Here is a 14,629-nt window from a genome sequence, read left to right on the forward strand (position 1 = left end):
TTCATTTTGCTACAATTACATTTACTATATTTCAAACTATGTTCACAAATACGAATTCCAAGTCATTTATCCCTCACGTGTCAATTCTTGGGGGAAATTATAAAGTGCTGGATTATTGATCCTTGAATTTTCCCAAGAATTATCAGCTACTACAGAAAGTCTCTGGAGCTTCTTCCTGCTTTGAGGCTTGGATGGGTTTAGAAAGAACAGATCTTCAAGCCAGACATTCAATTTTTTACTTTTTGTTTACTAATTGTAGATCGAGTCATTCTGTTACATTTCATTTATCTGGTTAATTTTCTTTTCTTTTTTTAAAAGACTTTATTCTTTAAGGCAATCTCTACACCCAACGTGGAGCTTGAACTCACAACCTTAAGATCAAGAGTTGCACCCTCCACAGACTGAGCCAGCCAAGCACTCCAAATTTTCACTTAAGATTGTTAGCATTAGCCTTTCACACAGAACTTGACTTCTATCATCATTATGTCAACATTTCTGGCTTCTCCTGGGCAAGGTTGCATGTGGGTTTGCATCACACAATACAGAAACCTTTAAAATCTAATTGACACTGGGCAGTAGTAAACTGAATATAGACTTCTTCTTAGCTGTTCACTCCTTATTATGTGTGAATCTTCTCAGAACATGCATGATAAAAACATTCATATTTTCCAGATTTAGGGTATATATTTTAGCAAATACCTGGCATTTCTTCTCTCTGCAAGTTTTCTCTTCCCTTCTGTAAACTACCCTGGGGCGAACCGCTGGTAGGATCTTGTATATTGAGCTGAACAAAGTACGGACCAAACATTCAGAAATCATTAAATACCTCCTACAAAGAACCATTTCTTTGAGTAAAAGATGGGATTCCCTTGTGAAATACAAAGGAAGTGCAGGATGTTTCAGAAATGCCTGCAGTTTGGAATAGTCACATTCCTCTGACAACATCCTGAATGCCATGGTCCCAACTCTTTCCAGGTAAATGTTCTTTCAGGTAAGCAAACTGGTGAGGAAAACTAACTTTGTAGGAAAGGAATAGGCAGAATGACTTCTTACCACCCTGCCTCTGCAGCTGTACATTCAGGTATTACCTTGGAAATATTACAGGTTCATTCCAGACCACCACAATGAAGCAAATGTGGCAATAAACCAAGTCAAATGAAATTTTTTCGGTTTCTCAATGTATATAAAAGTCATGTTTACACTATACTGTAGTCTAGTACATGTATAAAAGCATTATGTCTAAAAAAAAAAAAGCAGGGTACACACCTTAATTAAAAATATTGCTAAAACATGCTGAGCTCTCAGAAAATCATAATCAATGACCACAGTTCAACATAAGTAATGAAAAAACTATGAAATATTGCCAGAATTACTAAAATGTGACACAAACAAAAGTAAGCAAATTTGCTCAATGCAAGGTTGTCACAAGCCTTCAGATTGGAAAGAAAAAAAAAAAAGCATTACTTGGAAAGCACGATAAAATGAGGTATGTTTTCTTTCAGCAGCATCACTGAAATCTATCCCTTAAACACATACCAGATAATTCAAAGAAAAAGACAAGCGAACTAGAACTTTAAAGTGGCAATAGCTAAAGCTATCCTAGGTAGTCTACATGGAAGGAACTAATTAATAATTACAGGAAATGTTACCAGCAAACAAAAGGTGAGTTTGCTTTTTGGTACTTAGGGAGTCCAGTAGAAATTTGAAGTCTGGAATAAATATCTCAGCCTAGTTTGATGATCATGCCAGGTCCTTGGCAGGGCACCTTGAATGATGATCCCATCATGACCTCATACACTGTGAGAGATTATCTTAGTGAAAATCAAGATGTTCAAACTGGTGAGGGTAGAACAGATTCCTGCATGCACTATGCAGATGTATATACCTAAAGAGACAGTTGCCATGCCCACTTACAAAGGGCACGAAATAGCAGAAAGGGATCGTGGTATTGAAATTTAATTTTAATAAATATTATTCTAGTAACAAGTTGTATTTGTTAAAAACAATGTTGCTACACAAAGCACAAGTCCCTGGACGATGGCATGTATCTAACTTACCTCTCAAGTGACATTCACAAGTAAAATGCGAAACTACACAAAACTCACATAGTACAAAGGAAGACAACATCTGAATATTCCTGTAGATCTTAAGATATATTTCTCGTTATCCTGATTACATTTATTTACACTGTAAAAAAAAAAAAGAAAAATACCAACTTTTCATTTTGAACATACCTATCAATTACAGTTGAGTGTTTTCCCCAACCCTTTCCTAACAATATGGAACATCTGGAACACAATGTCCCCCATAATAATTTGTAAAGGAAATTATTTTCCAAATCAATCAAAATAACAGTGAACCTTTCTACTGAGGGTTTTGTTACCCCATCTGATATATTCATAGATCTTCATTCATATATTACTAATTTTTAAATGGAAGTTTGTCTTTCCTAGATGAAGAATTTCCCTCATTTAAAAATTAACAAGGCAGGAAACAACAAATGTTGGAGAGGAGGCGGGGAAAAGGGAACCCTCTTACGCTGTTGGTGGGAATGTGAACTGGTGTAGCCACTCTGGAAAACTGTGTGGAGCTTCCTCAAAGAGTTAAAAATAGACCTGACCTACGACCCAGCAATTGCACTGTTGGGGATTTACCCCAAAGATTCAGATGCAATGAAACGCCGGGACACCTGCACCCCGATGTTTATAGCAGCAATGTCCACAATAGCCAAACTGTGGAAGGAGTCTCGGTGTCCATTGAAAGATGAATGGATAAAGAAGATGTGGTTTATGTATACAATGGAATATTATTCAGCCATTAGAAACGACAAATACCCACCATTTGCTTCAAAGTGGATGGAACTGGAGGGTATTATGCTGAGTGAAGTCAGTCAATCGGAGAAGGACAGTGTATGTTCTCATTCATTTGGGGAATATAAATAATAGTGAAAGGGAATATAGGGGAAGGGAGAAGAAATGTGTGGGAAATATCAGAAAGGGAGAGAGAACATAAAGACTCCTAACTCTGGGAAATGAACTGGGGGTGCTGGAAGGGGAGGAGGGCGGGGGGTCGGGGTGAATGGGTGACAGGCAATGAGGGTGACACTTGACGGGATGAGCACTGGGTGTTATTCTGTATGTTGGTAAATTGAACACCAATAAAAATTATTTTATTAAAAAAAAAAAAAGAATTTCCCTCATTTAGAGTATGATTTCTCCAAGGTATGAGCTTCTGATACCTAAAGTGTGTGTGATTTTGATAATTCTGCCATTTGTTGGCTTTCCATTTTCTCTCATTACAATCCTGTTTTAAAAAAAATCCTACTATTTAATAAGAATTTCAAAGGAATGTGTTCTATATTCATTCGCTTTATGAAACTTCATCTTTGCAAATTTTATCACAGTAAAAAAAAATAACTTTCAAACATTTGGTTCATTGATACAGCTCCTCACCTGTACAAACTTTTAAAAGGTATGGCTTGCTGCTGAAAACTTTCACAAGATTCATTGAATTCATAACATTCCTGTGTGCATTTACTGGGGTTTCTTTTATGAGTAAAAAGCAGCTTTCTATGGGTGCCCCTGCACATGCTGTACATCCATAGGTTTCCATTCAATATTAGTTTTCTGCTGTACAATGAGATGATTTCATTTATAGAGTTTCTCTTCTATATGAATCTTCGGGTATTTCCTATGAATTGACTTTGGGAAGAAAGTTTCTTATATTTAACTCAACATGCTTTTCATCTGCATGAGTTCTCTGATGCATAATGAGCTGTGACTTCCAACAGAAGGCTTTTCCACATTCAGTGCATTTACAGGGTTTCTCTCCTGTGTGAGTCCTCTGATGTGCACTGAGGATTGATTTCTGAGAGAAGGTTTTTCCACATTCGTTGCATCCATAAGGTTTCTCCCCTGAATGAGTTCTCTGATGTACAATGAGCTGAGATTTCCTAATGAAGGCTTTCTCACATTCACTGCATTCATAGGGTTTCTCTCTTGTGTGCATTCTTTGATGTACAATGAGCTGTAATTTTCCACTGAAGGATTTCTCACACTGACTACATTTATAAGGGCTCTCCCCTGCATGAATTCGCTCATGTACAATGAGTAGTGACTTCCAAATGAAGGCCTTCCCACATTTGTTGCATTCATATGGTTTCTCTCCTGAATGAGTTCTCATGTGTATAATGAGATAGGATTTACTACTAAATGCTTTGCCACAGTCACTACATCCATAAGGTTTTTCCCCTGCATGAGTTCTCTGATGGGAAATGAGCTGATCTTTCCTATTAAAGGCTTTTCCACATTCACTGCATTCATAGGGATTTTCTCCTGTGTGAATTCTCTGATGTACAATGAGTTGTGAATTGAAACTGAAGGATTTCCCGCATTCATTGCATTCATGTGGTTTCTCTCCTGTGTGAGTTCTCATATGTATGATGAGGTAAGACTTGCTCCTGAAGGCTTTTCCACATTCACTGCATCCATAGGGTTTCACTCCAGTGTGACTTCTCTGATGCACAATGAGCTGTGACTTCAAACTAAAGGCTTTTCCACATTGATTACATCCATAGGGTTTTACCCCAGTGTGTGCTCCCTGATGTACGATGAGCTGTGACTTAAAAGTAAAGGCTTTTCCACATTCACTACAACCATAGGGCTTCTCCCCTGTATGAGTCCTCTGATGTACAATAAGGTTTGACTTTGTATTAAAGGCTTTGCTACAGTCATTGCATTCAAAGGGTTTTTCTCCTGTATGAGTTCTCTGATGTATAATGAGCTGTGATTTCAAACCAAAAGTTTTCCCGCAGTCACTGCATTCATAGGGCTTTTCCCCAGCATGGGTTCTCTGGTGTGAAATGAGCTGGTATTTCCGACTGAAGGCTTTCCCACATTCATGGCATTCATAGGGACTCTCTCCTGTGTGAATCCTCTGATGTATAAGGAGTTGTGAATTGAAACTGAAAGCTTTCCCACAGTCACTGCATTCATGGAGTTTCTCTCCTGTGTGAGTTCTCATATGTATAACGAGGTATGACTTGCTCCTGAAGGCTTTGCCACATTCACTGCATACGTAAGGTTTCATTCCTGTGTGACTTCTCTGATGCACAATAAGCTGAGACTTCAAACTGAAGGCTTTCCCACACTGAATGCACCCATAGGGCTTTACTCCTGTGTGAACCCCCTGATGTACAATGAGCTGTGACTTGAAAGTGAAGGCTTTTCCACATTCACTACAACCATAGGGCTTCTCCCCTGTATGGGTTCTCTGATGTACCATAAGGTTTGACTTTGTATTAAAGGCTTTCTGACATTCACTACATTCAAAGGGTTTCTCTCCAGTATGAATTCTTTGATGTATAACAAGCTGTGACTTCAAACCAAAATCCTTACCACATTCATTACAACCATAAGGTTTCTGTCCTGAATGAGTTCTCTGGTGTGAAACAAGCTGGTCTTTCCTACTGAATACTTTTCCGCATTTGCAGCATTCATAGGGATTCTCACCTGTGTGGATTCTCTGATGTATGACAAGTTGTGAATGGAAGCTGAAGGATTTCCCACATTCACTACATTGATGGAATTTCTCTCCTGTGTGAGTCCTCTGATGGACAGTGAGGTAGGACTTACTGCTGAAGTCTTTCCCACATCCCTTACATTTGTAAGGTTTCTCTTCTAGATGAATTTGCTGATGCATTGCAAGGTACGACTTACTGCTGAAGGTCTTCCCACAAAAACTGCATTCAAAAGGTTTTCCTCCTATACACATCTGCTGGCATATGAGTTGTGACTTCTTGTTGATGGTTTTTCCACATTCATTACTTTCACAGTATTTTATTCCAATAACAGTTTGCTCGTGTTCAGGATGGTGGAATGATTCCCTATGTGCATAAAACTCATTAGGATTCTTTCCAGCATAATCACTACTGAAATCTGTATTATATTTAAATCTCGTTCCAGGTGTGACATACTTATGAAGCTTTTCTCCTGAAGAAACATAATTTGTACTAAGAAGACATGGTTTCCCAAATGTACATTCGTAGCCTTTTGCCATATTTTCCAGCTTATCTTGATTTTCCTGATGCCATTCCACATGATCATCAATTTCCCAGGCTTTTCCTATCAATGAAAATAGTTACATTAAAAATAATAACATGATCCTGGCATAGCATAAAATTACCTTAAAAATACTGTCAAGAGAGGGTATATTTTTAGTTTCATACATTAGCTCTTAATATAAATAAAATCTCAAGTATAAATGTACCGAAACTCCTGGCAAGAGAGAAGAAACAAAACTAAAAATGAAGACTGGCATAGAAAACTAAAAATGAATAGAGATGGTTTAAGTTTTAAAATGCTGCATAAGGGGTAAAGAAAACAAAACAGGCACAAATAAAAATAAGAAAAATATAAAGCAGTTGGAAGAGATCTCAGCATTGTATTTTTTCAACAAATAATTGTCAAATACCTATTACATGCTAAACACTGTGCTCAACTCAGAAGAAACTCAGAAAACACTGCAAATTACAGTCCTCTTGGGAAGAAAGTTCTACTGCATGCCCAAATACATGAAAATAAAGTCACAAGAAAAGTCAATGTGATGTTTCAGAACACTGAGGATAAGCAGCAGGTAGTTTCTCTTCCAGAGAAAACAGTAAAATTGTTTTGTATAATGAATCTGAAGTCAGAATGGCATCTGATTTCACATTAGCATCATTAGATGATAAAAAAGAACACTCAGAAGCATACACATTTTCAGAGACACAGGTCTTAAATGTTATACTTCGTGCACTCTTTCATAGGAAGTAACTTGAAGAGGTGCTTCAACAAAACAAACCAAGAAAAAAGATGACACAAAATAAATATGGAAAATAAAATCTGAAAGGAGACTCCAGGATAAAACACTGTAATACAGCCAGGGTATGAGGTAAACTAGGGTCACACTAGAGCACATCCAAGGACAAGGGAGTGGCATAATCAGGAAGAGACAGAATGACTAACATGGCTGAATGAAGCACAGGAATACTTAAATATGTGAAGAAAAGTCTGGGGTTAATGATAAATACATACTAATGATAAGAACAGAGAAAACTGGGCAGGCAAACAACTCAAATGAAAAAAAATGATTTTTTTTTTTTTAAGATTTTACTCATTCATTCATGAGAGACACACACACAGAGAGTGAGGCAGAGAGACACGGGCAGGGGGAGAAGCAGGCTCCATGCAGGGAACCTGATGTGGGACTAGATCCCAGGACTCCAGGATCATGCCCTGGGCCAAAGGCAGGAACTAAATTGCTGAGCCAACCAAGGATCCCCGAATAAAATGATTTATGAACAAAAATTAGCCATTGCATATTTGCTTGATTCACCTGTGACTAGAAATTACATAGTCATAAAGATGTAAAAACCGGAGACTGATCTAACCCGAACGAACTAACTTTATAAGAAGAGACAGTGCATATATCGTTGAAAGTATGAGAGAAGGGGCATGAAAGAGAATTGAATCATCATGCTGTTATACTGAATCATCACCACTGGGGGAAAATCAGCACTAGAATAAGCTGGTTATTTAGAAATAAGGAAGCAAATACCATGAAAAGACCTAAAAGGGATGAAAGTGATTTTACCAGGGGGAATATAACACTGAGAGGAGGCAGGGTGAACTAAATGCTGCTGACAACAAAACCCAATAGCCAAAAATACAAAGTGGAGAGGGAACAAGGCCTAGGATTCAGTCCTCAGGCACAATGACAAGTATCTGGAGGCTGACTGGTAGAGAATGGATGGACCTGATCTAGATGTCCTAAAGTAATATGCTGACCAAGGCCACAAAGAGAAAAGAGCATTAAGAGAACATGGCAGCAAGTCAGGCTTGGAGACAGCAGATCAGAGGACCTTAATATGTCATTCCAGGGTTCCCTACCTCTTAAATCTGATCCCTCTTCATTTTGTAAATAGTCTCCATATTGTATTTTCTCAAGCATCAATTCCCAAGTGGGGGCATTACCTCCTCCTTGCACTGAGAAGTGAAGGTTCTATCACGATGGCTTGGGAGAGAGTATTACTGGCTATTCCATGGTTCTAAACTCAGAAAAGTTCCTATCAAGAAGAAAACAGGCCAGTGACTAATGAATCTTTGTCCAGGAATCAGATTTGCTCATGTGTTTGGCTAACAGTCTTAACCCTGTAGACTTTCAGAGTTCATAGAAACTAAATCTGTCTTAATACTCTCTACCCTGTAACCCTGCTGTAGCTATGATCATAACCCATCCTCAGTTCCCCTGGTTAGCCACAGTTCTGACTTCCTTCATTGGAGTTCCCAAGAAACATAATAAGCATTTTAAGCATTTTTTCTGTTAAGCATTCTCTTTGGAACAATAATGGCAGGAAGTGATACTATGGTTGGTCTCAAGGGAAATTTCAAAGAATTCCAGAAATCAAAACAATACCAAAGCCAATGAATAGAAGACGGAATTTCCTAAGCTTAAATATTACTTAAACATGATTGAAGATGATTACTGTGGTTCAAAAGTAATAGCTGGAAACTCCACTTGCATGGACAGAATTCAGATTTCTGAAGCTACAGAACAGCATTCTCCCAAACAACCATCTTGGGTGTAGCCACAAAGACAATGGAAAAGGGAATCATAATCATGCTCAGAAAGTGGAACCAAGGGCTCATTAGGCCACTGCCACAGCAGGAAGTCCCAGCACAACCTGCCCAGCCAGGGCTTCAATGCACTGCAAACCAGTGACTTCTATGTGGCACTCACTGTGGCTGCTCTTCAGAATGGGGATTCCTGTTGTACCTGCCCTGCACTTCTCTCCACCACTCTGTACTTGTCTGGCTGGTTGGGTGTGAATAACTTATCTTTAACTGCAGGTTACCAGACCATAAAGAACTACCACTGAGAATGAGGATCCAAGACTTCATTAATACAGGACAAGAAGAAAAGCAGGGATGGTGGAACATTTTTGAAGATGGATGGATTAGAAGAGGATGACTAGAAGCTGCCTAGCCAAAGAGGTGGAGGAAGGTAGACAGTGCTGCCAACCAAACAATCCTTCTTCCTTTTTCCTGGCTGGCAGAAAACTGATATTTTTTTCCCCAAGCCCATCCTTAAGGCCATGTGCCTCAGTCAGGGAAATGGGGACCAATCTCCACTGCTACCTCTACCCCAGAAAGTAAAGCATCATCTGAGACAACAGTGGTGGCCCTACTTCCCTTGACAGAGTCTTACTCAGACAGGGGTAGGTGATGAAAACCTAGCCCAGTAAGCATGATGATGTGATGAAAACCTAGCCCACTAAGCTGAGACTTTCTGCAATAGGCTCTACCACCTGATAAAAAGAATCACGTGGAAAAAGCAGTTTTCTTGTTCTACTGGCCAGTGGTGTATCTGCAGGTATTGGCTGGAACTGTAGAAGCCATCTGATGACTATGAGGGAGTGAACCTGAGGGAAATGTTGACAGACTTGGAATGGCCATGTGGAGAGGCACCTTTGGTGATTTGCTGAATTGATGGTTTAGTCAACCCTACAACTGCCCCTCGTCAGGACTTTCGGTGATGTGTGGTAATAAATAACTTCTGTTTTGTATATTGATTTAGGATTAATCAGAAATTATAGTTGATACAATCCTAAAGACTAATGAGATTCATTCTATCATGCCCGTGACAGATGGAACACATTAGGGAAATGTATCTGACAGTAACATCAAGATGAACTAATACAAAAGACAAGCACATTTGGGGAATAAACAGAACAATCAAGAAAGATCTTGATTTTATTTGTGGTAGGGACTGGGAAAATGGGGGCTTTACTTAAAAAACTTCTATTAACAGATTTCAGCAACATTAGTGAAGAGAACTGCATATGAAGGAGATTTAAGCTGACTTCCCAGGGCCAGGAGAAAGAGCTAGAAGCAGAGAAGAATGAATAAACAGAATGCCAAGAAGAAAGTATGATGTAGCTATGGAGCAATGTAATAAACAGTTCCAGTTCCTGAAAATGAGACAAAGGAGTGGCACACACAGGAAAGATGCTCAAAAGACCAATCAAACTCTGTACCAAAGGCTGAGGAGGGATGGAGTGTCAATTACCAAAAGGGAAACACAGCTTAAATCTTCAGAACAGATGTCTTTTAAACGTTACAATATATAAGAAAAGTAGAGGGTATGAAAAGTCCCTTTGGACTCAGAGGGAAGAACAAGAAAAGTCAGTAAAGCTTTGTGCTAAAAGCTAAAAAGTAAAAAAAGTAAAGCTTTATGCTAAAGTGCTAAAAGCACTTAGTCATACAGTGTGTGAGTGGGTTCAATATGGTGTCACATGAGGAAAGGGGAGGGGAGGACTTAATAGAGAATAATATCCACAGGTGCCAGAATGTGCTTAGAAGGAACAGTAATGACTTCTTCTAATAGATATCAGGAAGGAAGGAGGCTGTAGAAGCCTCCTTCTACAGGAGGAGATGATTATGATGATTATGATTAACTCTAAGTGTAAGAGATTTAAAAATATAATTAAAAAAAAAAAGAAAGTAGAAGGGGGAATGAACATCATATTAAGAGATAAAGAGAAAAAGCCTGTTTAACTGAATAACAAAATGAATCTAATCTCCTGGGAAAGCATGAAGAAAACGGAGAATGCTGAGAGAAAGAAATGAACTAAAACAGACTGGTTATGAATGAGACAAAAAGTACAAACATGAGGTGTATGTCATGTGAGAATTCACATCAATTCTGAATAAGGAGGAAAAGATCTAAATATCCTCATCACCCACCTGGTTGGCCTTGACTTGGGATTTGGGTCTGCATCATCCACAGTTCTTCTCCTTGTTCCAACTTGAAGATGATATCAGGTTTGGCATCTTGATACCCTGTGAATGGAAAATCACAGACAACCTGGACCAAAACTGCCTCAAACCCTGAAGAAGGGGAAAGAGTCAGTTTAGAGGCAGCATGATAAAGTTGTCCTTCTGCCCCATGGCAAAGTGTAGTCCATTCAAACTAGCATTTCTAATGCCAAAGGGAGACTAAGAAAATCTGGCTTTTAAATATAAGTCCAAAATCACTAAGAACTTTGCAAAAGCCACCCAGCTTTCAGCAACCAACGGGAAGCCTGGAGATTACACACACCCCATTTATTGGAGGGAGCTCCTACCCAGGGACACCAGGTGGCTGTAGTTCTCCAACATCACACTCCTGTATAGGTGCTTCTGAGCTGGGTCCAGTAGCCGCCATTCTTCCCAGGTGAAGTCCACAAACACATCCACGAATGACAACGGTCCCTGAAAGAGCATATTCTTATTCAATCTCAAAGTCTTTAGTGAGTTTCTGGTAAACAACAAGATGCCTAGGATGTCCACTGTTTATATTCTACTTGTGAGAAAAGCAAAAATATATTGAAAACATTCCATCAATGTGTATTAAATCAGTCAGCCTTTCACTCAACATAGGAGAATATCAGGTGCCAGATACTCAGTGCGGTACAGGTGATATAAACTTGAATGAAGGCCATCTGGGTGGCCCAGTCAACTAAGTGTCCAAGTCTTGATTTTGGCACAGGTCATCATCTTGGAGTTTTGGGATCAAGCCCCATGTCTGGCTCTGGGCTCAGTGGGGAGTCTGTTTGAATATTCTCGCTCTTCTTCTCTTTCTCTCTCTCTCAAATAAATAAAATACATCCTTGAAAAAAGAACTTGAATGAAACACAATCCTGTCCACAAGAAGTGCTCACCACTGCAAAGGAATACAAAGTTAAACATGTGTGAATGCAACTGTGGGCGACCATGAACTAGCTGGAGTGACTGAAGCAAACCAGGCCCGGACTTGCGTCCCTCATTCACTCAAAAGGCTCAGGAGCCTAAAGGGTGAATAGTTGGTTGACGCTTGAGAAACGGCTTGAGCAATGGTTCTCAGGGCTCGCTTGTACGTGATTGCCCACATAACACAATAGATACAACTTATGCTGGCGTGGTCATAAATGTAAATAAGGGTCTGTGCTGTCCTTGCTGGTCTGTTTACCATATCTAATATTCCTTTGAAGTATGCACATCTGGAGCAACAAGCTTATCTATTTACCAAGGTCTTCTGGCACCCGTGAGTCTGTCTTGCATGCTGAGAAAGGGGAATTTTGGAGGGTTTCACAAACATGCTAAAAATAGATACCTTCTTAGCTTTGTTTTGCTCATGCTATAAAATGTTGTAAAACCTTGAATAAAGCTGGCACTGCTTGGACATCATCCACTGTGTCCCTCCTGTCTCCATCTCTTTACTTTTCTTTTATTGTCCTCATCCCCTTATCCTCAGGACCCTGATTGTGTTGCCACAGCACATGCAACATGCAACTGGAAGTCAAAGAAGCTAAGACAAAAGAACATACAACAAGGGGACAAAGACGGAAACAGCAATGCTACTCATTAAAGATACATCTTTGAATGTTTAAGCTATCCGAGGAAACATCTGCACAGGGTAACCAACTGTCCCAATGTACCCAAGACTAGGGGATTTCCCTATACATGGGACCTTCAGTATTAAGGCAGGACAGCTACAGGCAAACAGGAATGGTTAGTCATCCTCCTTCTACAACACTTCCTTAGCTCCAGGTGTCAGGTATTCAAAAAGTACAGGTGATAATAAACCAGGATGAAATATACTCCTGCCTGAGAGAAGCACTTAGCATTGCAGAAGAAAGCAAAGTTTAAAAGATGCAAATGTAGCAGGAGGTTAAAGAAGCTAAGATAGGGGGATCCCTGGGTGGCTCAACAGTTTGGTGTTGATCCAGGGCCTTCGACCCTGGGCATGATCCTGGAGTCCCAGGATTGAGTTCCACATTGGGCTCCCTGCATGGAGTCTGCTTCTCTCTCTCCCTGTGTCTCTACCTCTCTCTGTCTCTGTGTCTCTCATGAATAAATACATTTTTTTCTTAAAGGGAGAAGCTAAGATAAACAGAGTATAATAAGGGCACAAAGCTGGAAGCTAGCAATACCACTTGGAAGTGTCAGGCTGAATCTGTAAAAGGGTACCACAGGAGCAGCCACTGTGAGAGAAGAGGTTGAAGCTTAAGTGGAAAGAAAAGACAAAAGCTCTAAGTAGTGGCCAGTTTGTTGGACAAATGATCTGAATAGGAAGATATACAGATAGCAAATAAGCATATGAAAGATGTTCAACATCATATGTCATTGAAGAATTGCAAGTTAATAATGACACACCATCACAGACTCATTAGAATGGCTAAGATAAAAAAGAAATAACACAACCAAATTTCATAAAAGTCATGAATATAAACATCCCAGAAGCTCAGAGAATTGAACAAAGATGAAGTCAAAGAAACCCACACCAAGGGACGCCTGTGTGACTCAGCGGTTGAGCATCTGCCTTTGGCTCAGGGCATGATCCTAGAGTCCCAGGATCAAGTCCCACATCAGGGTCCCCTCAAGGAGCCTGCTTCTCCTTCTGCCTGTCTCTCGTGAATGAATTAATAAAATCCTGGAAAAAAAAAAAAAGAACCATGACCCAACTATAAGCTGTCTAAAAGAGACTCACTTTAGATCGAAAGATAAAAACAGATTGAAAGTGAAAGATATTCAATGCAAATAGTATCCAAAAGAGAGCAGAGAGGGTAATACCAGTATCAAATACAACAGTCTTCAAATCAAAAAAGGTTTCTAATAAGAGACCAAAAGGGATATTATATACTATTAAAGGTTCAATACTGCAAGACAATATAAAAACTATATTTATACATATAATAACAGATCATCAAATTATATGAAGTGAAAACAGAATTGAAGGGTGAAAGTTTTATAATGATAATTGGAAACTTCAATATCCTGCTTTTCATAATGGATAGAACAACCAGACGGAAGATAAGAAAACAAAATACTTAAAGCAAAGATCTAACAGATGTAGTCAAAATAGTCTACCCAACAAGAGCATATGTATACTTTTCAAGTGCACAGGGGACATAGAACAGGAAAGACTGTGTTAACCCACAAATTACATCCCAGTAGATCTTAAAAGATAAAGATCAGGGAACCTAGGTGGCTCAGTTAAGTGTCTGACTCTTAATTTTGGGTTAGGTCATGATCTCAGGGATGTGAGATCAAGCCCTGGGTTGGGTCTATGCTGGGAACTGAGCCTGCTTTAAATTCTCTCCCTCTCTGTCCCTCCCCCACTACTCGTGTGTGCTCACTCCCTCTTAAAAAAAAAAAGACTGTACAAAGTATTTTCTCTGACTACACAGGATAAAGATAGAAATCAACAGAAAGGGAAAAAAAGGAAAATTTATTTACAAATTAAAGGAAATTAACACATCTTAAGCAACAGATCAAAGAAAACATCAAAAGGTAAATTAGACGTAAATGAAAACAAAACACATCATACCAAAATTCACAGGATGCAACAAAAATCAGTGTTGAGGGGAAAATTAACTAGGCAGAGTAGAGGAAGCAAAAGAACATATCAGTGATTCAGAGGACAGTGTAATGGAAATCAATCAAACTGAACAGGAGAGAGAAAAAAGAATAATGGAAAATGGAAAAAGACTTAGGGAACTCAGCAACACCATCAAGAGTAGTAACAATTGCATTATAGAGACCTCAAATGGAGAAGAGAGAGAAAAGGG

General features: G+C 39.2%; 1 protein-coding gene across 10 annotated transcripts in view; it reads right to left on the reverse strand.

Annotated features, from left to right (window-relative positions):
* The window catches only part of ZNF268 (zinc finger protein 268), a 39,295-nt gene continuing 24,666 nt past the window's right edge, over positions 1–14,629 (reverse strand). For 8 of the 10 annotated variants that reach the window (XM_038574545.1, XM_038574543.1, XM_038574541.1 and 5 more), the window contains 4 exons: positions 11,165–11,291; positions 10,785–10,928; positions 3,453–6,122; positions 1–2,187 (listed from right to left, as the gene is read on the reverse strand). In XM_038574545.1, coding sequence (XP_038430473.1) covers positions 3,691–6,122; positions 10,785–10,928; positions 11,165–11,291 — 2,703 coding nt within the window. In that variant the 3' untranslated portion in view covers positions 1–2,187; positions 3,453–3,690. Of the gene's footprint in view, positions 2,188–3,452; positions 6,123–10,784; positions 10,929–11,139; positions 11,292–14,629 lie in introns of all 10 variants that reach the window. The other 2 variants (XM_038574544.1, XM_038574550.1) reach the window with 2 other exon arrangements.

This window comes from Canis lupus, chromosome 26 (genome assembly GCF_011100685.1).
Source record: "Canis lupus familiaris isolate Mischka breed German Shepherd chromosome 26, alternate assembly UU_Cfam_GSD_1.0, whole genome shotgun sequence".
Taxonomy (NCBI): domain Eukaryota; kingdom Metazoa; phylum Chordata; class Mammalia; order Carnivora; family Canidae; genus Canis; species Canis lupus.